The 25,085-nt window shown below is 29.0% G+C and overlaps 1 protein-coding gene across 1 annotated transcript; it reads right to left on the bottom strand.

The window, feature by feature from the left end:
• Nucleotides 1-12,021: 12,021 nt before the first annotated feature.
• LOC102599628 (probable E3 ubiquitin-protein ligase BAH1-like 1) lies at nt 12,022-17,919 on the bottom strand. The gene is made up of 6 exons (XM_006356882.2): nt 17,484-17,919; nt 14,420-14,664; nt 14,095-14,343; nt 13,866-14,003; nt 12,591-12,649; nt 12,022-12,444 (listed from the first exon to the last, which is right to left on the bottom strand). Exons 1-6 carry the CDS (start codon nt 17,695-17,697, stop codon nt 12,339-12,341), a joined length of 1,011 nt encoding a protein of 336 aa, XP_006356944.1. The 5' UTR covers nt 17,698-17,919; the 3' UTR covers nt 12,022-12,338.
• Nucleotides 17,920-25,085: the final 7,166 nt, after the last annotated feature.

Here is a 25,085-nt window from a genome sequence, read left to right as displayed (position 1 = left end):
TATATATATATGATAGGACAGTTTTGTCATTCATTTGAAATTTGGGACAAATGCGTCTAATTGTAAAGGTTTTAGCAAAAACTTATATTGAAGTTTATAAAATTAATTTGACTTTTTTAAATGACAAATTTATATAATATCAATTTTATGTTTTATACAAAGTTTAATTATATGCATTAATTTTCAATTAAATGTTTATTATGTTGTTTTCTTTTTAAACTATTATATCAATTTTCAACTAAAACGTGGGATGACTTAAAGTTACGGTAAGTAATATGACATACCAAGATATAATTGAATTAGATTTTTTTTAAATTATATTATTTGTAGAGTTATGTACGAAAATGTGTGTGATATCATATTTAGAGGGAAAAAAGTCTGAAATATAACTGAACTTTGATCGAAATTGTTGTAACAATCTCAAACTTTGGACAGAACCTATTACCCCTGCACTATTTAATAGTGTACTTTAAAGATATATAAGTGCCCAGCTGGACAAGTTATTATTTATAATGATACAATATTTATGATGTCCACGTGGGCACTTATATATATTTAAAATATACTATTAAATAGTGCAGGGGGTAATAGGTCCTGCCCAAAATTTGGGATTGTTACAAAAATTTAGGTCAAAGTTTAGATATATTTTGAACCCTTTTTCCAAAAAAAAAATCAGTTTAAAAAATTTGAGAGACAATTGAGCATGGAAAGTTGTTTAAAAACATTTGAGGTGTAGAGGAGAAAAAATGTACTTTTACCCTACTTAAAGTGGAGAAAGACCATTCTTTAAACACTTTCTTATGGGGGACAACAAATCAAGACCACTACGTTTGGGTGACATCCCGTGGCGGCTCTACAGCTTTGGAAAAAAAAGTAACCCCCAAAATTTGAGGGGCTCATTTTTTAAAAATACAATAGGTTATACATTTATTTTTTTTTAAAATATCGCGTATAATTTGTAGAAAATATAAATTTTTCATAAAAGAGCAAGGAAGTAATAGAAGTTTGACAAATTATGAGTACTATGTCTCAAGAAAGATTAAATAATTGGCTATAATAAACTTCATAAAAAATATATATTCGAATTTAAGACCTCCATTTGGATTTTGCTTTAGGCCACCGATTTATAAGAGCCGCCCCCGGTGACATCTTGTGTAATTTCAAGGGCAAAATTGATCCAGTTCCCTTTATTTTAGATCAATTATTAGTAAGAAAGATATTTTGAGATATTTGCTAGTTGGAGTGTATTTTTAAGAGCCACAAATGTAATGTGAACATTTTAAGCCATAAACATAACGAAATACAAAATTGATCCATTTTATATAATTCAGAAGTATATTTGATTTTTTAGTCCTAATGGGTCTTTGAGAAAATATCTCTCATCGAGAGAGGAGAGAGAGAGAAATTAGAAATTCCTTTTCTTTTTTTGGCAATAAACACTCTCTCCGTTCATTTTTAATTGTCATAGTTTCTTTTTTCAGAGTCAAACTAGAAGAACTTTGACTAACATTTTACGATGTATTTTTTCATCATATTGATATGCAAGAAATTGCAATTTATAGTACTTTTCGTATAGTTTTTAAATATCTAAATTTTTTGTTTAAAATATCAAATTAATGTAGTCTAATTTAACTTTGAAAAATAATCAAATTGATTTCAAAAGGCGCAACATGGCAAATAAAAATTTATAACTTAAAAAAACACTAACCGCTAGAAACATCAAAGTTAAAATCATAAAATTTAAATCCTGAATACGGGTTAGTGAGGTAATACAACAGTCCAAAAGCCATCAATATCATACCACTAAACTGAATCTAAATTTATCGACAAAAAAAGTACAACTACCAGTTACTTAAAATCTTAAATCCATCTGCATCTATTTTGTAGCAATAGTAACAACGGTTCTCTGGAATTAATTAAATATTCTTTTATATATGCACAAAATAGTTTTGAATATTTATGTTTGTCCCTAGTTAATATTATAGTCTCCATCAATTATTAACTGAGCCTAATGCCATTTATATTTATACCAGTGAATCAGCTCGCGCTTTGTTAAAAATAAATTATTTATTAAAATAACATAATTATAACTTTTAAAAACAAAATGAGTTGTTGTTAATTTATTTTTGAAATATAATCTAAACACAAATTTTTAATTTTAATTCATAAGCATTTTGCAAAACTTCTAAATTTTAAAAGTGAAACTAAAATGAATAAAGAATTGCAACAAAGGAAGTAAAATGTCCACAAAAAAATGTATAACATTTATTACGTTGATGGAATGCTCCTAAAAAAATTAAATATAAAATTATGTATCGTTCTTCATTCATGTTTCATAGACAACAACACTCGTATTTTTTAAAATAGATTTCTTTTGAAAAGATATATAAAAAATATATTCTTATCATGAATATTGAAAACAATCGGTGTATATCATTATCATCGAGTGTTGTAATGATTTTCTCGCGCACATTTTCACTTAGAAAATGATTCTTATATTATTTATACGTACTTATATGATAAATGTCATTAAGAGCCTGCTTGACATTGATGTTGAGAGGTCAAAAGTACTTTCTTCTTTTTTGAGAAAAAAAAATCAAAAATAAAATCAATGGTTTTTAAGAAAATAATATTATTTTCTCTATGTAATGATTTAATTTGTGAAATGGTTTTTAAATTTATTTTGCTTGATATTTTAATTATATTTAAATCATAATGTTAATAATATATTAATATTTAATTTATTTATATATTTATCTATATATAATATTGATTAAAAATTTGATTGTGTACATTTTAATTTAATAAAAATAAAATTTAATTAATACTTTTGTAATAGATATTTAAAATATTTTCTCTCCATAAAATAATCTTAATATTAAAAGTACACTGATACTTGCCCTTTTTCAGAATTTGACTTTTAAAAACACTTTTTAAAAAACATTAACCAAACATAACTTGCTTATCAAAAGCACTTTCAAATGAATTATTCAAATACAAATTATTTTTTTGTCGGAAGCATTTTTCTGAAAAGCTATTTTTTAAAAAATAATCTAAAAAGAAGAAGCTTTTAGCAGAAATGCCAAATAGGCTCTGAAAGTAAAACTTTTCATATTTTAATGTATTAAATTCGATGTAAATTGTTTTTTAAATATTAGTAATTATTATTTTGTTAATTATTTTTCAATACCAATAAATATTGCATTGATTTCTATATTTTTCTAACAAAAACGTGATAAAGTGAAAAAAATAATTACGAGAAGACATTTTTTATGCAATATTTATATTTTAATTCTAATATAAAGAAAAATTCTAAAATCTGAGATCTTTTTTTAAGGATGTAAGAAATTCAAAAAGTCTTTAAAAAAAGAAGATTAATGAATGAAAATTAATAGCATTGATTAAAGGAATTAAATGTCTTCTTTAATTGGAAGATCATTCTTCCCTTTTTCTCCTCATTAAAGAATTTCTTAAACAATACCATTTCTTAATAAAAGGAAAAGTGGACAAGTAATTAGGGACAGAGGGAGTATATTTTCTTACCATTTGATTAATGTTTTATTATTCTATATCAATTTCGAAAATTATGAAATAAATTAAGATTATATATGAAAACAATATATAAAGAAAAAATTCAAAAATCTGAGATTTTTTTAATGATATAAGAAAGTCAATAGGTTTTAAAAAAGAAGATTAATGAAAGAAAATTAATTGCATTGATTAAAGGAATTAAATGTCCTCTTTAATTGGAAGATCATTCTTTCCTTTTTCTCCCCATTTAAAGAAATTCTTAAGTTATACTTTCTTTGTCCCTAATTACTTGTCCACTTTTGAATTGTCACACCTATTAAGAAAACAATTATTGACATAGTGAGTTTACCATTTTACCCCTATTAATTATAAAGTGGATGAATTAAAAATTTAATATTTTTAAAAAGTTTTACCTTTTTCAAAGTAATTAATTGAGGGTATAATAGGAATTTTTTTGTCCTTTCTTGATTTGTCAAAATGGACAAGTAATTAGGGGCAACTATAAAATGAAAAGTGGACAAGTAATTAGGGACAGAGGGAGTATATTTTCTTACCATTTGATTAATGTTTTATTATTCTATATCAATTTCGAAAATTATGAAATAAATTAAGATTATATATAGAACAATTAAAATGAACTAAAATAAAATAAAATAATAATACATATAATTCATATAATAAGCAAATGACAACTCTTTTTATTCAATTTTTTTCTTAATTAGAAGACCATTCTTTACTTTTTCTCCTCACAACATTTAAAATGAACTGAAAAATATATAAAAATAATAATACAACCATTGTAAAACTCAAAGCTTGGGCATTATATTATTTTGCTTTACTAATAATTTTCATATCTTTTTTTTTCTATTTTCGTTCCATTTTCCTTATATATATAATTGCAATATTTATTTTTTCACATAAATAATCTTTAAATACACTACAAATAATATAATTGGTAAATGACACCTTTCTTAACCCAAATTTCCTCTTAATAGAAGCTCATTCTTTCCTTTTTTTCTCCTTATTTTAAGATTTTTTTAAGTAATATTTCTTACCATTTGATTAATTTTTTAATTATTCTATATCAATTTCGGGAAATTATGAAGCAAATTAAATATATATATATATGGAACAATTAAAATGAACTAAAAATAGAAAGCTTGAGTAAAAAATGAAATAATACATCCAAATTGAAAAATCCAAAGTTTAGGCATTAAATTATCTTTCTTTACAATTTTTTTCATATATTTTTTTTATTTTTCATTCTATTTTCCTTAATTCCTTCCACGTTAATAGAAGATAATTCCTTCCTTTTTTCTCTTAACTTTGTTTTCGATTTGACCAATTTTTCATTTTTCTATATCAATTTTAAGAAATTCAATTTGAAACTAATTAAGAGTATTATATATGGAACAAACTAAATGATCATTAATAGAAAATTAAACTTAAAATTTCAAGCATATTATATGAAATTTTTTCTTTCCTTTTACTTATTCTTCTCTACTTTTTCTTGTACATTTTTCCATTTCTTCTGTCATTGATTTTATTTTATCTCCTTCTAATTTTATGAAATATCTTCCATGCTCAATTTTCTCTCTAAAATACTTCATCATTTTCTTTTACAATAAAAAAAGATACAGAAAATGGAAGAAAAAAAAACATTCATATAAGAGTCCATGTTTACAAAATATATCATATTACTTATGACTTCATAATATAATTTTTACAAGAGTTTTGATTCTCGTTTGACCCCATTTATCACTTAATCATGCTCTGCCGCAATTCACCACTTCGATGGTCATCACAAAACAAAAACTCATTGATCAACCTCCTCACAACACTCATTTACCATTCAAGATACAAAACGCCAAAGCTATATGGATATGAAACTACCGGGTAAGTGTAACATTTATGCAAAAAGATAGATGCATGTTATGTTGTATGTTTGTTTATATAGTATTCAAAACTTAATGGTAAAAAAACCTTTCAAATTCTATAATTAAAGGATAAGGAAAAAAAGACCTCTTAAATTTTATAATCAAGTAATGCATATACAAAATATAACTGAAAGAATTTATTTACAATAAAAATAAATTTTATTGTAAAGAATTGGTAACTGAAGCTTTTATGTTTATGCTTTAATGTGGAGAGAATTAAATATTATGCTTTAGTATTCGGTAAAAAACTTAAAAAATATTTTGTCTTTTAAAGTGAAGAAAAATCTCAAAAAAACCACAAAAAAAATAAATAAAAATTCAGGCCTTAGAGAGCGCCAGGCCGCGATCGCGAAGGCCATAGAGAAGACACATCGTGATCGCGAATGTCAAAATGACCTGCACCAGAAACTGAAAATCAACAACTCAATACAAGGAAAAATGCCTCTATAAGGACCCTCGAAAATTGTTCGGAATTCGATAAAAATAAACTGGACATGCTACCACACTAAATTTTGACATTACAGACTCAGTGGAGTTGTCGAATTTCCGAAAAGAGTTCAAATGACGAAGTTACCCTCCCAAATCACTCTTAAGGCTTAAAACTCAATTTCACACCCAAACGTCCAAAACTCAATCTAAGGCTTCAGAAACGTTACCAACCACCTTACTAGCTCAAACTCGAGTTCTGGATGCGATGAAACTAATGAAATTCTCATCCGACGCTTGGAACTCAAAACTCAAAAGGTTGACCAAATTCAACCCTATCATGAATTCTCAACTAAAGAGGGGTCAAATGACCAAAAATACACCTGATCACATCGGGTACCACACCAACCATTCCCGAAATACAAACTAAACATGAAAATGCTAAGGAGGTGGGAAAAATAGTCAATTCACAATTAAAGGCAAATTCATAAGAAATGAAACATTATATTTTTAGACTATTAACTATTACACATGTATCAACATAATTAATGAGTTTTTCTAGAAAAATCAACTAAATTCCTTCTTGAGATTTTTCTTCAATACTCCAAGTTTTTTTCTAATGATATCGAATGCCCCTTGGGAAAGACTTAAGTAAGAATACATGTGTTTTTTTCAGAATTGCAACAAACCAAATCGACTTCACCAGCTTTTCAGCTTCTCTAATTTGCATCAAACTAAACATCTTTCAATTGTTATTGATGTTTTCTTTTGTTTTAAGAATAATGCAGTAAATAATTTTGTCAATGTGAGCTTGCTTGTTAACGTTACCACTACCAATATTGAAGAAGCGTAAGAAACTAGTTCATTCATGATGAATCCTCACCATATATATATATATATATATATATATATATATATGGTGAGGATTCATCATGAATGAACTAGTTTCTTACGCTTCTTCAATATTGGTAGTGGTAACGTTAACAAGCAAGCTCACATTGACAAAATTATTTACTGCATTATTCTTAAAACAAAAGAAAACATCAATAACAATTGAAAGATGTTTAGTTTGATGCAAATTAGAGAAGCTGAAAAGCTGGTGAAGTCGATTTGGTTTGTTGCAATTCTGAAAAAAACACATGTATTCTTACTTAAGTCTTTCCCAAGGGGCATTCGATATCATTAGAAAAAAACTTGGAGTATTGAAGAAAAATCTCAAGAAGGAATTTAGTTGATTTTTCTAGAAAAACTCATTAATTATGTTGATACATGTGTAATAGTTAATAGTCTAAAAATATAATGTTTCATTTCTTATGAATTTGCCTTTAATTGTGAATTGACTATTTTTCCCACCTCCTTAGCATTTTCATGTTTAGTTTGTATTTCGGGAATGGTTGGTGTGGTACCCGATGTGATCAGGTGTATTTTTGGTCATTTGACCCCTCTTTAGTTGAGAATTCATGATAGGGTTGAATTTGGTCAACCTTTTGAGTTTTGAGTTCCAAGCGTCGGATGAGAATTTCATTAGTTTCATCGCATCCAGAACTCGAGTTTGAGCTAGTAAGGTGGTTGGTAACGTTTCTGAAGCCTTAGATTGAGTTTTGGACGTTTGGGTGTGAAATTGAGTTTTAAGCCTTAAGAGTGATTTGGGAGGGTAACTTCGTCATTTGAACTCTTTTCGGAAATTCGACAACTCCACTGAGTCTGTAATGTCAAAATTTAGTGTGGTAGCATGTCCAGTTTATTTTTATCGAATTCCGAACAATTTTCGAGGGTCCTTATAGAGGCATTTTTCCTTGTATTGAGTTGTTGATTTTCAGTTTCTGGTGCAGGTCATTTTGACATTCGCGATCACGATGTGTCTTCTCTATGGCCTTCGCGATCGCGGCCCATCGGCTCTCGATCGCGATGAACCCTTTGTTTCCATAGCCTTCACGATCATAGACATGGGGTCTCGCAATTGCGATGTAAGCTTTTGTGCCTTCGTGATCGCGAGAGTTACTGACTAGCGATTGTGGTGACAATTTTTCACCTGGACAGAACCTAAATTTGGGATTCTTCCCATTTTTCTCAATTCTACCATTTTCAATCTTTGGGAGCTTTCGGGAGGCAATTCTTGGGAGCATTCTTGTGCAAATTCGTGTTAGTAAGCTCTCTTTACCAATTCCTTGTTGATTTCATCAATTTTTATCATTCAAGACACTTTTAAATCTTGATTTCAATGTGGGTTTGGGGTTTTTCCCTTGAGTTGGAAAATTGGTATTTCCTTGATTTGTAGCTTGTTTTTTGAATGATTTTAATGGGTTTTTCAACCATGAATCTCTCTTGACTAGTAGAACATGTTTTTCAACTAAAAAACTGATTTGACCTTTTTGGTTTCCGAAGTAATTTTTAGACTATTTTACCCTTGATTTCTAATTCTATCCATATGGATATCATTGGGCTTCTTTTTATGAACTCTATCCATTCTTGATAGCTGATGGTTGATTTTGTGATCGGGTGAGAAAGTGCTCTGATAGAGTTGTTCGAGTGAAGTTTTGGTGTTCGAAGTAGGTTTAGTTATCCCTCTTTTAGACTAAGATGAGTAATTAACCTTTCTTAGAAATTAAAGTCAATTGTGAATTGAGTAGTAGTATGAGCCTTAGAATTTGGTAAGCATTGAACTCCTGGTTTAGTTCGCATTGATGCCTATTTGTGATGCTTAGCATATGCGGAGGCTTGTGTGATACCTTTAATTGTTTCTGAAAATTTGTGGTATTTGAGTAATTATCTAAGCAAGGGGTTGTGTGGCCTATCTTTACTTTTGACATTGAGATGCCCGAGTTAGGGACTTGAGTTGATTTTTGAACACTTAAAATGAAAGAAATGATTTCTAAGTGGTAAAGACTAATTTCAAATGGATTCTCCCACTATCCCCTATCATTCGAGGACGTGTTTCATGACTTGTTGAGCTTGAGAACTTGATACTACTTAAAATCCTTGATGGATTATGTCAATGTGTTGTGATGCATTCATCCTCATGCAGCATATCATTGTTCATGAAAATATGAGAAAGTGGAGAAATATTATCTTTTTGAGAAAGAAAATGTGACACCTTACTTATATCCTTGATCACGAGCTAGGTGACAAGTTAATGAGATATTGAGATTATGATATTGGTATATGGACCGCGGTTCCCCATGGGTCCTTGTCTGGAAGTTAAATGCTCGACTAGGTGTATACGACAGGTTATGCGACGACCTTGGCTCCATCACATCATTTCATCATTCATTACATTGCATTCAGCCAACTTTGTTGTCTTGTGTGCCTTGTTTACCTGTATCATATCGTGTTTACTTTATTCGCGTCGTTATTATATATATAAACTAGCGACACCGATACCGGAGTGGGACTTTTTTGTGTGCAGGTGAAAGCGTTTCTTAGTTTATTTTTTAAGCATATTTAGTTGCTTATACTCAGTCGGTCTAACCTACTGAGTACATGTGAATTGTACTCACCCTCTGCTTCTGTTATCCCTTTGATGCAGATGCTAGTCAAGGTGATCCTCGTAGCGGTTGATTGGTATCCAACGGTTTCGTCTCTTTCGGAGTTGTGTGAGATCCTTCTTTTCGTATCATCATTGGTCTCCATCTATCATTTACAGTCTTTAACTTTCTTTTCGAAGACTTGAGATGTATTTCAGAATCTACAATTGTATTAGATGCTCTTTATACTTATGCTACCAGGTTTTGGAAAATTCTTTGTTGTTTTCTTATTGGTTGTGGTCTAACTTCCCTTCAAGAGTATCGTATATATGTTTTTCTTTCATATTACACATAAGTTGAGGTTCTCGGGTGTGTGTCATCATGACCTCGACTATTGAATCATGACCAAAAAATAGATTGGAATATGAAAATTCGTACATGAATGTCAAAGATGAAGACTCACTAGATTATCATTTAATTGGAATCTTGTTAATTTTTTTGGGTTGTCAGTTTGTTTTCTGAATTGGAAGAATGTTATGCTCTTGATGTTATGAGAAGGACCTCAAGTAGAAAATTTGTTTCTTGAAAGAAAGTTGTGACACTAATGTGAAAGGGTGTACAATTCAATTATTTATTTGTTGCCACCAATAAGAAATACTACTCTCTTCTTTCATTTTTACTTATCCAGTATTTACTTGGCAGACCCTTTAAGAAACAATAAAAGAGAGTGACAATTTTATTACGTCATCCTTTGAATATAATAAACTCAATGCTTTTGTAAATACATTAAAAAATATCTATAGATAATAATAAGGATAAATTGAAAAAAAAAAAGATAAATTATCTCTTAATTTTCTAAATTGGAAAAATAAAGTGGAGCTATTTTTAGAGCCTATTTGTACTGTTTTATTTTTGGTGAGTTCACACACTTTTATACTAGTTGGGTGAGATTAAAAAGTGTTTATAAGCACTTGTTTTTTAACCAACATAACACAAATAAGTCAATAGTTAAGTTAAAAATCCTAACTTATGAGTTTTGTCTTACAAGTCATAAGTTATAAGTTTATCAAAATAGGCTCTTAGTATAGTGGATAAGTAAAAGTGGACGGAGGAAGTAATAAACTTGTATTGGAAAAATAGCTTGTATGCGTAGCAAAATGTTGGTGTCCCCACATGAAAGACAATGATTAAGTGTGGTACATTAGGGCTTGAGTGGAGATTTTCTATTGACTGGTGTATTACCGTTGTTACCTATAAATAGTAATTTTGATATACTTGCAAAGGATTGAATTCTGAAAAATATCAAAGCAATATCTAATATTCTTTTGTGCGCCATATTTATTATATTTTACTAAATCTTAGCTCTCAAGTATAACTTAACGTCCTCAAATATGAGATCAATAATACCTAACATCTCTGAATCCAATGCAAACATATATTATCAAAGCTCCATTGCTTTGTACGATTTTTTTTTACTCATTTTACTTTCTTTACTATTTTCATTTAATTAATTCACGAACACATTTTAACTACTAATAATCGAACTTCATGAGTAAGATCAAGACATGTATCATTTTTGGTAAACAATTTTAACTATATCATTTTTTGGTAAACAGTTTAATTTGCTCTTTGTGAGCAACTATATTTTTTTTTCTCAATTTAAAAAAAATTCAAATTATGTTATGCAAGGATCATGGGCCAAATTAAAGTCTTAACATATATGTTGTAATCTATTTATTTACTAAGTAATTTTCTTTTGGAATGTAAATATTCAATGTGAAACAAACGAAATAATACTCAAGTAAGGACATTTTAGACATAAACAAATACCTGGTGTTAGATTATTAAATACAATTTGAGGGATGGTAGAATTGTCTTTTTATATAACAAATGGTTTTTTCAAATACAAATCAAAGAAAAATAATTTTGCTTGAGATGATTTGGATATATTTTGCATCCATCTATAAATGCACTTGTTCCTAAGTGTTAAACTAAACTATGATAAGTGATTGTGTTAGAAAGAAACAAAATAAACCTAAAATTATCTGAAAGAAAGTTGAAGATAAAACACAATAAAAAAAAAGAAAAAAAGAAGAAGAAGAAGATCCATATAGGTTGAAAGGAAGGTTTTAAACTCATAAAGATATTACTATGATTGCTACTATTAGTATTATTTATAATATTATTAATATTCTTTTCACTTTATTTAATTTATAATGATGAAGAAGAAATGAGTACTCATATAGCTGATCCTAACTTGTTTGGAACTGAAGCATAATAGTTGTTAAACTTAAAAGCCACCAGATCATGACCAAAAAGTGCTTAAAAGAATTTATACTCTCTCCGTTCCTATTTACTATATGTCACCATTTTAAATTTCACGTACCTTAAGAAACTATGTAAGTTTACCATTATACTCTTATTTAATATTCTCTTGAAGTCAATTTTTCGATAAATGAAAATAAATTAATTTATTTTGATTAATTAAATTAACCAATGAACATGATTTAATCATACTTTCAAGGCTAATAACTCTCATGGATAAAGTAGGAAGAATAGTGTCATTTATACATTAATTTTGTAAAATGACAAATATGAAGCATCATCTACTTTTAGCAAGAACGACATATAAATATAAACGGAGAGAGTAACACACACAAGCATTAAGAAACAGCAAAATGGATTTTATAGAGGCCCTGATTTAAGATATCAGAAATTCAAGCCAAAATTGCCACCTTGAAATCTGATAAATGAGTCTTAAGAAAATTTGCAAGAAAAGAAACCAAAGTTACAATATGTGACTTTTAGCAACTTTGGCAAACTCCAATAGTCTAGGAATCAGGAAGCTATTTGTAATCAAGAAACAATGTTCTAAATTAGACAAAAACACCAGTTGATGATATTCAGCTGATGAATGTGAAAAAAATCAGAGCTCGGAGGAAATAGATCTCTCCATCGCGCTGTTGTACCAAGACGGTATCTAAAAACCGACAGCATATCTTGTTTGGTTATCCCAGTAGATTTTTGATTGCTTCACCATTTCAGCTCGTTCAGAAGCATGTCTTTCCTTCCAATACTGCTTAAATCTGAAAAGTATAAAAGCAAATAAGCAATTTCCTAACGTTTTACTCAATCGTCTTTGAAAATTTTTGCGTATCAATTAGTGAAAGAATAAACGAATGACACTACCTGTTGATAGCAAAAATATATACTAATACTTTGTGTTACTGACCTCTTCTTCTGAAGCAAATCCAGTTCCAGCATATGCACTGCATTAGCATACGTTCCAACCTGCAACAATAAGTTAATTCTTATTTCAGTAAAACTTCAAAAGACGTTTGTGGTGTCCGGGAACTCGACTAATTCCACGGGATACCTGTCACCTCCCACAAGCAACAGGTAGCTCTGTCCACCAAAGCTAGGACAGATGAGCAGCTATCATCTTTTTCTTTGTTGTTCAATTACAGATCAAGTGTGGCAACTCTTTTTGGAACTTACTGGACATTAAATGGACAATGCCTAGCAATATCTCTGAGTATTTGAGATGTTGGATAAGTGTTGGGACTGACAAAGGAGGAAATGGAGGAATACCATAACGGCTTGCATTTGGTGGACAATTTGGAAAGAGAGAAACTTGAGATGTTCATGTAAAATTAGGTCTTTGGCCCTAACTCATACCCTCTAAAAGCTAGCCCAAATGCTTATAATGAGACCACCCATCTCATTAACCATACCAATGTGGGACTTTTGCCATTCTTTAACAGTTCCGAATACCAATACAGTTTCATTCAGAAGATAAAGGCTAACAACATCATTTTTGTTTTATTTTGGTGCAAAATGGAATGTCTAGGATGTGATGTACTTCTAGTTTTGTAGGTAGTGGTTGTAATAGTGGTGAGAAGTAGAGAGTGGATATCTATCAATAGGAGGAAAAGTTATTGTAGTAGAGTGGTAAAACAAAGAATTAGCTCGTTCTTCTGAAAATACATTTTAAATTACGTGAAACCGAGACTATCTTGAGAGGTTCTTGCAAATAGATTAACATGGTTCTTTTCCAAATTGAAATGCATGTTTGTTCTCAGAGGCAGCTTAGCAAGACAGAAAATATCAAAGAGAAATTCTACTCCAGCATATCTTTCAATATTTACACAGGGAGGCTCTCCGAGAAGCTGATTTTCAAAATCAAATTGAGCTTCACAATGAAGACCTACCAGAACCCTGACTTGGCTAAACCAGAAACTCCAAGTGGTATTTGCATTCGATAAATTTGTTACTTGGTTATTTTTCTTTTTGTACTTGCTAGATAGGAAAGGCATACTTATATGACGATCCAAAGCTTACGAGATTCCAAAGTTCATATAAAAGGAATGTCACATATGCGCAGAGTTGGAGGAGAAGAGTTAAAGCAGAAACTTTTTCAGCATGCACTCTAGAATTAAGAAATGATGCTACTGCATAATATATGCTCTCAAAGTAACTGAAAGAAATAAAGTGTAACGGTGCTAACCTCTCTGCAAACTGGACATTTTGACACGTTACTTGCAGCCTTAATACCTTGGAATATCATCACAGAAGCTGCAGTGCAAGCACAAGATTTGCAGAAAAGATGCCCACAGCTTAAAGCATATGGATTAAAGACAGTATCCTACATATCATGAACAAGTGTATTATTATTATCCTGTCAATGAAAGGGATTCCATATCATGGTTAAACCAAAAAAAAAGGGGTGTGCTTACCAAGCAGATTGGACAAGTCAGATCATACTCTAATTTCACAGAATCTGGAAACTTCAAAGTCATAATAGACCCTGTATCACTGAGATTGCAAAAAAATTGGCTGAAAATCACATTAGACTTCCCACCATTCGATTCATTGAAATTCATATACAAAGCACCTAGTTCTATCAACCATGGTGATTGTAGAATCTCAAGGCGTTCAGAACGCATCTTTGACTTAAAGTTCCTTCCAGTCACAGAGCAGTGAACCTACATAAAGATGTCCATATTTAAAAAGAGTACACATATAACTTCTGCTTAAGAAAAATACAGTACAGTAGCTTACTTTATCATATTTCTTAAGAATCTTTTGCATAGCAATAGCATTCATCATGGCATATTCAATTAGTATTTGGCACTCTTGCATCATGGCCTGCTGATCATTCTTGAAACATTGACGCAATGTTACCAGGTATTTTTGTATTCCTGGAGCAGTATGAAGTTGGAGAAGTCTTCTCACTCTAGAACTGAAGCAACCAGCTATATCAGAAGCCTCCTTTTTCAACTCAGCGAAGAAGTTTTGATCACACACTAGAAGAATTTAAAAGTGCATAGTTAAAGACTGTCACAAAGGATAATTAAATGAAGCATATTAAACATAAAGGGTATCCAAAAAATTGAAGTATATGGATTCCGTAAAACTAGCGAACAGAGAAAAGATTACCCATCTAAAATGCTATTTTAAGGTATAAACAAAAATGAGGAAAAAAATAAAATATGCAGACTGACTGAGAAAAAACAAAGAAAATTTTTTGGTTCTAAAATACTCATTAGCTGCAGCAAGATCCTATTTCTGGATGTAGCAACAGAGAGAATACTCTTACAAGTGTCCCCATTGAAAATGCAAAATACCATCTGGTACCACTTGTAACTGATATTGAAAAAGAAATGAAAATATAGGCAACGTATATAGATGAACTGCTGCATTGCTAGAGCTCTTTCAGAAAAGAATGTCTTCTCAACTTTGACTGCAATTCCTGAAGATACATTCGGTCAGCCTCAAGAGGGAGCTTTTAGGGTATTCAAATTGACTTTAGTTTTACCTAATGGTACACACGCTGAAAATTCTGTAGTGTGGACACATCTTCATTTTTGAAAAGATATTTAGCTTACAATAAAATAACAAGAATGTTTCCAAGTGCCTTTCACAGAAATGCAGTGACTTATTCCGAACAACGACGGATCCAAGACTTTCACTAAGGGGGTCCAGGAAACAAAGCTTATCAAAGAATGTGACTTCCAACATTGTCTACCAGAAAAATAATTTTAGAAAGGAAATATATCAAAGTTTAATTGTTAGTGTGATGACTCAAACATAGAGAGAGTTGTGTGAGAGTGCTATCTATCGATATTGTATTTAATAACTAAATAAAATATCTTTCTATGTATGACTTACTTTAGGTATATAGATTAGGAAAAAATAAGATGAACTACACATGCAACCCACATGCAGAGAGACTAGCACGTACTTACTTTCTTCCTTCTCTAAAAGCCTTTAGAGCAGGTTGTAGTTATCCTCAAACATAGAGCTCCAGATTGGTTTACTCATGAATAGACTTCAAATGAAGTATTATTAATTTTGGACAAGTCTCATGTGCATCAAAGAAATAGAATGGCTCTCCCTCTCTACTTTAAACCTAGCGCTGCCAGCTTGGATGAACAAAGTGTGCACCCGGTGTAATTGATAAGTCGATGTATCAACACAGCCCCCTTTGAAGTGTTAAGTGTCCCGCTATTGGTTGTTCTCTATTAACAAATCTATAACATACGACTATATGATTGTCTTCTGATCTTTCCATGGAGGGGTCACTTGAAGCATTACCTTGTAAAGATCTACTAGACAAAATCTTCAACGGGCCAAGCTAAGCAAGTTTTGGTCAAGCATCAATTGCTATATCATTCCTCAAATCAAAAGTGACTCTCATTTCCTACATTAAGCCTATTTAGAGGTCTCAAATGTTTTATTTCTTTAAATCTATGAAATATCTGGTTTCCCTCATTTCCTTTCTCCTTCTCACTATTATTACATAACCTCGTAAAAAAAATATTGTCCTTGTTTACATGTTCTCAACATATAAAAGGAAATAATCAAAGGTGCATCCCACAAAAATCTCCCTAGAATTTTGTACCAGCTACCAAGTAAAGTTTCCAGTTTCAATTTTGAAATACTTCATGTAGCATGTGTGAGAATGATGGAGCTATTACGCAGCAGCAAAAAGGCTAAGGTAACCAATTCATGACTACACAGAATTGCACTCAAATATGTGAGGTTAGCCATATTCTGACAATAATTATATGTGATACTTAATATGAAACCTTCAGCTAGTTACATTAACTCATGACAATTTCCTTCCATTTTTATTCATTTATTCAATGTCCTTCGGAAACAGCCTCCACGTCTCCTCAAAACAGGGGTAAGGTTTGTGTACGCACCACCCTCGCTTGTGGGATTACACTAGGTATGTTGTTGTTGTGTTTGCTTATTCACTCTAGGATTCATTTGGTCTTTTCTCCAAGAAAGATATTAGGGAGTCGTAGACATCAAAAAAATTAGTGCGACTCTACAAGATAAGCCCGGTTGTATATGTATGTTTAGTATAACCGTCACTTCAATCAATTGAATCAATGCAAGCAATGTTGTTCCCACATGTCTATTCATTCATAAACAAAGCTCTTCAAACAAATCTTCTTTGCTAGTGCTCCTCAAGGCTACTCTACCCTATACCCTAGCTCACAACACCTACATAAATGGTAACACATTCTCTTTTCTTTTTTTTGATAAAAGTAACAGTTAATCTATATTTATCCACAAGTATACTACCTCAAAAGTGTAGTTCCCCTCCAAAGTAACACATTCTCTTGAAAAGGCATTCCGAAATCCCATTCATAAAGTGATCAAGACATCAAATACCACCTTTGTCAAAGTCGCACCCTCACATTCTCTGCAATCAAATACATCGCAAAGAGGTCCAAAATCATCCTATTTTCTAGAAATAGGTTAAATACCCTCGAATCACTTGAATCACGGAGAAAATTTAGAGATATAAGAATCAAAAAAGGAAAAATATTCACACTCACATATATTCATCAATAAAATCTCCATTTCTTTGTGATTGCAATTTATTTTTCATCACCAGAGAAACAAAAAACACAAAAAAATATGTGTAACCTACATTTAATCGTTTTGCTTACCCCGAAAAGTTGCAATCAGGTGTGCATATAAAAATTCTTATGATCATATGTGTATATATATATATATATATCAAATTCGAGCAATAGATAGAAAAATACCCAAATCCAATATACTAAAATTGAAAACAAAATAAAAAAAAGGGGAAAAAAATACATACATTGGCAAGATTCAAGCTGACAAATCTCAGAACCTTCATTTTCATGATCCTCCTGTTGTTCTCCATTGGAATTGGATTCCTTCAAAGCAGCAGCCCTACAAGCCCTACAACTCTTCAAAACTTTCTTCAACCTTTTGTATTCAACATGCGGACTAAATTTGTCCAAACCTTCTTCCGCCTGTAAATACTCCATGAAAGTTTCTCCAAACTTCATGACTAAATTTTTTTTTCTTCTCAAACAAAAAAAAACCCAACCCAATTAAAATATATTTCCCAAAATTTCACAAAAATCGAAGATCGTATAGAAATTTAATTTTTTTGTTATAAATTGTGGGTGGGTTATGTAAATGTTAACCTGAGAAATAATTTTTTCTTCGGTTACGAATTTTGGTGTGAATTTGCTGTGCATCAGCTGTTTTAGGTTTTTATATTAATGTTTTGCAGAAAACCAAGAAATAGTTTGTTGCATGTCATGAACGTGTCGCTAATATATCAACTTGTGCAAGGAGCCAAATATGGAATAAAAAAAAGTCACACATTATTTATTTTTGTCATATTAATTTAAGAAAAATAGAACTATTATTTACTTCTATATTAAGTAATAAATATAGTCCTAACCAAAATATTTATGAAATTATTAAACACTAATTAAATGATTATGACTCAAAGAATTTCCGTTACAATTGCTTTTTAATAAAAAATAATAAAGTTACATTTTTTTCTCCGTCCATTTTTATTTTATTCACTATAATATTTTGATATATCTAATAATATTTGTATAGCTTACAAAATTAATAATAAATTGTGTATATTTTACTTTTGCTATTAAATACTATTTATTTTTCAATGTTTAGATTATTTATATTTAATAAGGATGATTTGATAAAAATACACTTATCATTTACTACTTCTTAGAGTTGGTCTGGCATTGCTGTTAAAAACTGCTTATTTTTAGTAGCACTTTTTTTTAAATAGCTTTACAGAGAAGTGTTTGAAAAAAATAATAATTTGTGTTTGGTTAATTCATTTGAAAAGTGTTTTTGATAAGCAAATTGTGTTTGAGTAATCTTTTTTCAAAAAAAAATGAGAGTCAAATTATGAAAAAGGACAAGTATCAATGCATTTCTAATATTAAGATTATTTATAGAGAGAAATTATTTTAATTATTTATTATTAAAATTTTAATTAAATTTTTATTTTTATTAAATTAAAATGTACATATTCAAATTGTCAATCAATATTACACATAGATGTATAAAAAAATATTGATATACTATTAATATGATGATTTAAATATAATTAAAAATCAAGCAAAATAAATTAAAAATTACTTCACAAATTAAATCCACCACAAAAATAAATAAATATTATGGGATATATTAATAAATATGTATATATGGTAGGGATATTTTGGTCTTGAAAAAAATATTTTTTTGCTTGTGTGTATTTTTAAAAGCAAAATTTTTTAGCTTCCTTCCAAGTTTTCAACCTTAGAAAAATTGCTTGTGTTTCCATTCAAAAGCAATTTTATTGATCTATCAAACACCTTATTTTTCAAAAAAAATGTTTTTTTTCTCAAAATAAGTATTTTTTGTCTCCCAACAATATCAAACAGACACCTAATCTATATGTCAAGTTAATAGTGAACCACTTTTATTGTATAGGGGGAGTAATTCTTAAATTTCAGTCAAAAAGATAATGTTGAAACTAGTCTCTGGAGCACATGTGTTCCATGTGAATTTTTATAAATTCGTTAGAACAATTAAAATTTTACGCAAATCGTGTGAAGTGAGTAATATTTTTTAATGTGTGTCAAGATACACCAAATGAGGGACACATTGTAATGTTTAAAACTAATTCCTTTGAAGCTACCATCGGTAAATCAATTCCGTTGAAGCTATTATCGGTAATTTTTTAAGTTTGTTTAGTAGTTAACACACTTCCAATAAAGTCACATGACTAATTTGAGCCAAATAACAATACATACTTACGATAATGATAAAAATAAAATCATAAAATTAGATTGGTGAAGTCTAATAGAGAAAAAACACACAAAAATAGAAGAAAAATAAAGCATACACATCATTCGCAAGACTTTATTCATATAGATTATAGATAGAAAATAAATATTGAATCAATAAGTTATCCATATCGAAATTCAGAAGCTACAAGTTTAAAGAGGAAAAACAAAAGGCACAGACCATGCGTTGCATGTATATTTTCAGCTTTTATTGTAAAATTTGTGTAACAAAATAATAAATCAAAAATCTATTTTAAAAGCTATGTCACTTGAGAAAATATTTGTTGTTATGATACGGAGACACTATTTAAAATTTGTGAATTTAAATTTTGAACTTGTATTGTGTTTATTGTAATTCATTACTTTAGTTATTTATTTGCTGAATAGAAATAAATTCGAAAAGCGGACAAACACAGTTACCATCTAACAATAAATACGTGAAGAAAATCAATATCATATAACCCTATAATGGTATATAGAAATATGCCGTTTGAATTTTATGCTCTAGATTACTATAAATGCATGTAAATACCTCTAACTCTAAATACTGAATTAACTAAGAGAATTGAAATTTAATGACAAAAGAAATCTTAAAAATTATCAATAACTTATCAAACAGGATGAATAAACATATTTCTCTACAAAACTTGCTAACAACGCAAATAGATGTACATTTATCAATTCAGCCCAAACGTTTAAATTTCTTGTCTGATTTTATAGCTATTTCTTTTATAATAATAACATATCTCGTGAAATCCGTCTAGGGAGTGTAGAGTGTGCACAAACCTTACCTCATTTCAGAAGACCCTCAACTTGAGTCGAGTATAGCAAATCAGAGTAAATATGAAAAAGAAAAACTACAGTGAAGAGAATATAATATAATATAACAACTATTACGAAAACAATAACAACAACAAAAAAAAGTGCAATAACCGAAACACCATAAAAACAATTGGTGGTAGAAAGCAAAAGAAAGACAGTACAAAAATAAAAGTACTACTACGACAGACACCACTAAGTCTAAACCCTTCGGAAAGCAAGAGAACACTCCACTACAACCTTCTACCTTAATCTGCGATCTCCATGCTGTAATTGATGAAATCAATTTCTTTTTTCTTCTGAGCTATGAAAGGCGAATTAGCTTATGTATTTGCCAATAATAATTTTACCTCATGCACATGATATTTATAAGCCAAAAGTTTGCCTAGAATTCTGTAGAAAGCTCAAAAGTTATGTTGGAGAATGGAGAGTCATTCTTTAAATGCGTTTTAAAATACCTTTTCATTTTTAGTATTTAATAATATGATACTCCCTACATCCCATTTTATGTGTCATCCCTTTCTATAAATAGTTGGACCACAATACTTGTCATTTTATAAAATTTATGCATAAATTACCATATTTTTCCTATTATGCCCTTGATAGAGTAGTTAATTAATCTTTAAAATGTATTCATCATTTATTATAAAGTTGACTTAAGAAAACATTAAATAAGGGTAGAGTTACATCATTTCTTAATGCAAGTGCAAAGTAAAAATGTGACATATAAAATGGGACGGAGGGAGTATAATTATTATTTAATATTTAATTGCTTAGATATTTTATAACATTTTGAATAAAAATAAGGATAAAATAGTTTTTCAACTTTTACTTTTGTGACTTTCACTTTTAGTATAATATGATAATATGATTACTTCACTCACCTTAAGAAGTTGTTGGGCAAATGGCAAATGACATTTATTGTTGAAAAGAAAAGAACAGGTCTCTATTTTTTATTATGGCAAATGGCATTTATGGTTAGTTTTCTAATCTAATTGTGGATATATCTTAGTATTCCTAAATTCATAAAAAGTAGTATAATATCATATGGATTCAATTTCACAAAACTATTAAGAAAAGTTACACATGCTCCTTTTGTCCATTTTTAATTATCATGTTACCATTTTCGAAAGTTAATTTGACTAATTTTTAAAGTTAAATTAGATTACATTAATTCGATATTTTAAACAAAAATTTAGATATAAAAAACTATACGAAAAGTACTATAAATTCCAATTTTTTGCATATCAATATGATGAAAAAATACATCATAAAATGTTAGTCAAAGTTATTATTGTTTGACTCTAAAAAAGGAAACTATGACAATTAAAAGTGGATGGAGATAATATTTATTTACATATATTATCAAGTTATTTGCCATCATAATAAGATGGACATTTTTTTAGTATAAAAAGGAAATAGACATTTGATGCTAAAAACCCACTTTATAAATATAGCAAAACATGATAAATGCCCCATTCTCATTATAAATAATATATTAGTGCACAATTTGACCAATATTTAACTTATCTTAAAAAATCAATATCAAAGTCAATAGTCAATACTTAAATAAATAATATATATCTCGATAACCTAATAAGTCAACCAATGACTAATAAAATACTACCCACAATACCTATACTTGTCTATGAAGTCCTTAAAATAAATGAAAATACGAATTAAATTCAGGACACAACCTAAAATAATAATTATTTTTTAAAAAAAAGTTACTCAATAGTATAGCTCCAATAGCAAGAGGACTCACCAAACTCCACTAAAAAAAAAAAATTAAAAAAAAAATGGCATCACTTCCTAGCTCATTCATTGCATCCTCTAATGTCTACTTTTGATGTTACCTAACACATATCAATTATCATTAAAAAGATAGTAATGACATACTTGAGTACTAGATACCAGTGAGTGTTTAAGAGTAAGAAGTTCATATAAATAAAAATAATTATCATAGTGATCATAGTGAAACAGTATCAATTAAATAGTTTAAATTCAATAGCTGAGCAAATTATGAAATTCAATAAAATCAATAGTGATGTAATTATTCAATTTCAAGTTATTATGTTTGAGAATTGTTACCACGCTAACTAAGAGCATGTTTGATATTGTTGTTGAGAGACCAAAAATACTTATTTTGAGAAAAAAATACTTTTGTTGAAAAATTAAGTGTTTGACAAATCGAAAAAGTGCTTTAAAAAGGAAGTAGAAACAGGTTTTTTTTATTGTTGGGAAGAAGTTAAAAATTCCTTTTTTTTAAAAAAAAAAAGCGAAACAAAAAACTATTTTTCTTAAGACTAAAATATATTTTTCATATATACATATTTACCAATATATTTCTTATTAAGTAATTAACATATTTCATACGTTTGGTTAAATTTCATTTAAGAATTTTATTTTTTATTTTTATATAATAAATTTTATAAGTTATTTTATAATTATATATTATTGCTTATATATTATACATTATTTTACGTATTACTTTGTAGAATTAGAAAAAAGATAACAACAATATCTTTACAAGATTAGGAAAAAAAATAACAATTAAAGATTTCAGCCTCCCAAAAAGGTATAATATTGATTGAAAATTTAAACATGTACATTTTAATTTAATAAAACTAAAAATTTAATTAATTATTTTATAACAGAGATTTAAAATAGTTTTTTCTATAAAATAATTTTAATATTAGAAGTACATTAATAGTTGTCCTTTTATGTAACTTGACTATCAAAAACATTTTTTTAAGAAAATCAGTCAAACACAATTTGTTTATAAAAAACACTTTTCAAATGAATTAGTCAAACACAATTTTTTTTTAAAAATAAATACTTTTCTAAAAAATCATTTAAAAAAAATCTTCTAAAAATAAATTATTTTTAGCAGGAATGTTAACACAGGCTCAAAAGCAATGCACCAGAGCACAAACTCACAAAAGCTACTTGTCCTCCTCAATAACAAATAATGTTCAAAAATCAGCATTCGAAAATTTAAATTCTAACAATCTAAATGTAATACCCAAAAAAATTTAACATTGATAAATCATACCAAGATAAAAAATGTGGGAACTACACAATGAGTTTAAAATTAAAAATTGATTAAATGAACTAGGATGATCGAAATTAAATGTCATCCTAATGATTCAAGACTTTAAGTGAAACATCAACGATAAGAAATAATGGTTTTTTTTATGTGTCAAGAGAGGCTAGGGACTAGTACTCTATCTTATGGTCATGACAATAAGTAGTAAGCATGTTAGGAGTGATTTAAGGTCTAAAGAGAGCTCTAGCACTAATGTTCGGCCAAAATGCATATATTTAGCTATTCTTTACCTCACATATATTTTTAATTATCTTTTGACTATTAATTATATCGATTTATACTTGATATTATATCCAAATTTGATTTTTTTTTTCAATTTTTTTGGGCTTATTATTTTATTTGGAATTTTTTCGTACCTATAAATAATTCATACATATTTTGAAAGGAGAGTTCAACGTAAGGAGAGCGCAAGGAGTCACAGTGAAGCAAGCAAACGATTCGACAAAAAATAATTCTTTTCTTCTTTTTATTTTTCATTATTGGTTGAATTTTAGTATTTTGTTTCACATACTTTTATGAGTAGCTAATTTTCTATCTAGAGTTTTGATGGAACTTTTGGTAGGATGAATTCTTGTTATGTTTCTATATAATTGAGTCTTTTTTAATCTCTGTTTGTTCAACTACATAGTGATTGTAGTTAATTGTTAAATAATGATTAACGGTGCAATTATATCTTGTTGTTCGAGAGAGATTATGAGATTAGGTTTTAGTTGAACAACATCCCTTCGAAGCATTAAGAGTTTAGTGATTGAGATTTAAAAGCGGAAATTAGATATGACAAAGCTTTGATGCAATCTAAGTGAATATATTAATTGCTTAACTAGGGTTCATTCGAGAAAATAACGCTAGAAATTATTACACGTGGTCAAGAGATATTTATAATAAGAGAAGACTCAAGATCGATAGATATTAGTTTGGTGAGGTTATAGCTAACGTAGCGAGAAGGAATCGACAATTGAAAATAACATAATTCTAGACCTTCTTAATCTCGAAGTCAATCCATTCTTTTTAGTTAATAAGTTTTGGTTGCTTTGATATTTGTTAGTTAATTCGTTAGAAATAAGAATCTTAATCTTCAAAACTAAATGATTGTTCAAACCTAATTTCTTAGCAATATTGAATAGTTATAACTAAACCATAGTTACACCCCAAAATACTAAACCAATTTTCAAATTTCGATACAATATTCCTTAATTATTAGAGTACGCACTAGTCACATTTTAGGAACTTGAAATTTTGCGACATTTGAAAATTTTCTTACCATAAATTGCGATTCTAATTTAAGGGGATGGGTATTTACATAATATACTAATTGATGTGAGGCCAAAATACATATTTGTAATCATTATTTGTCTCACATTTATTATTTATATTTATTCTTTTTGAGCATGAATTGTGTATAATAGTGCATTTTATTTGTAGGATTAAATTGATGGAAAAATAAAGAAGTTTGGAGCTAAAAAGAATTAAAGATGAAAGAAGAAAATCAAGCAGATAACTTAATGAATTAAATTTAATATAATATTGAATATATATATATTTTTTATTTTATTTTATTTTTTAAAATTATTATTTTTTACCCTCCCTAGGAGCTCCCACCCCTTTTGCTCCCTTGGTGACTCGAACTCACAACCTTCGGGTTGGAAGTGAGGGG

This window comes from Solanum tuberosum, unplaced genomic scaffold (genome assembly GCF_000226075.1).
Source record: "Solanum tuberosum cultivar DM 1-3 516 R44 unplaced genomic scaffold, SolTub_3.0 scf00237, whole genome shotgun sequence".
Taxonomy (NCBI): domain Eukaryota; kingdom Viridiplantae; phylum Streptophyta; class Magnoliopsida; order Solanales; family Solanaceae; genus Solanum; species Solanum tuberosum.
Note: the sequence above shows the minus strand (reverse complement) of the source record. Positions and strands in the feature narration are given on the sequence as shown.

Bases quoted from the DNA above. Each gene is read 5' to 3' on its own strand.
- LOC102599628 (XM_006356882.2), bottom strand. From the start codon at position 17,697: ATGAAGTTTGGAGAAACTTTCATGGAGTATTTACAGGCGGAAGAAGGT. The intron at 14,344-14,419 runs GTAAGCTACTGT...ATCTTTATGTAG, and splicing joins TTCTTAAGAAATATGATAAA to GTTCACTGCTCTGTGACTGG. The intron at 14,004-14,094 runs GTAAGCACACCC...CATGATATGTAG, and splicing joins TGACTTGTCCAATCTGCTTG to GATACTGTCTTTAATCCATA.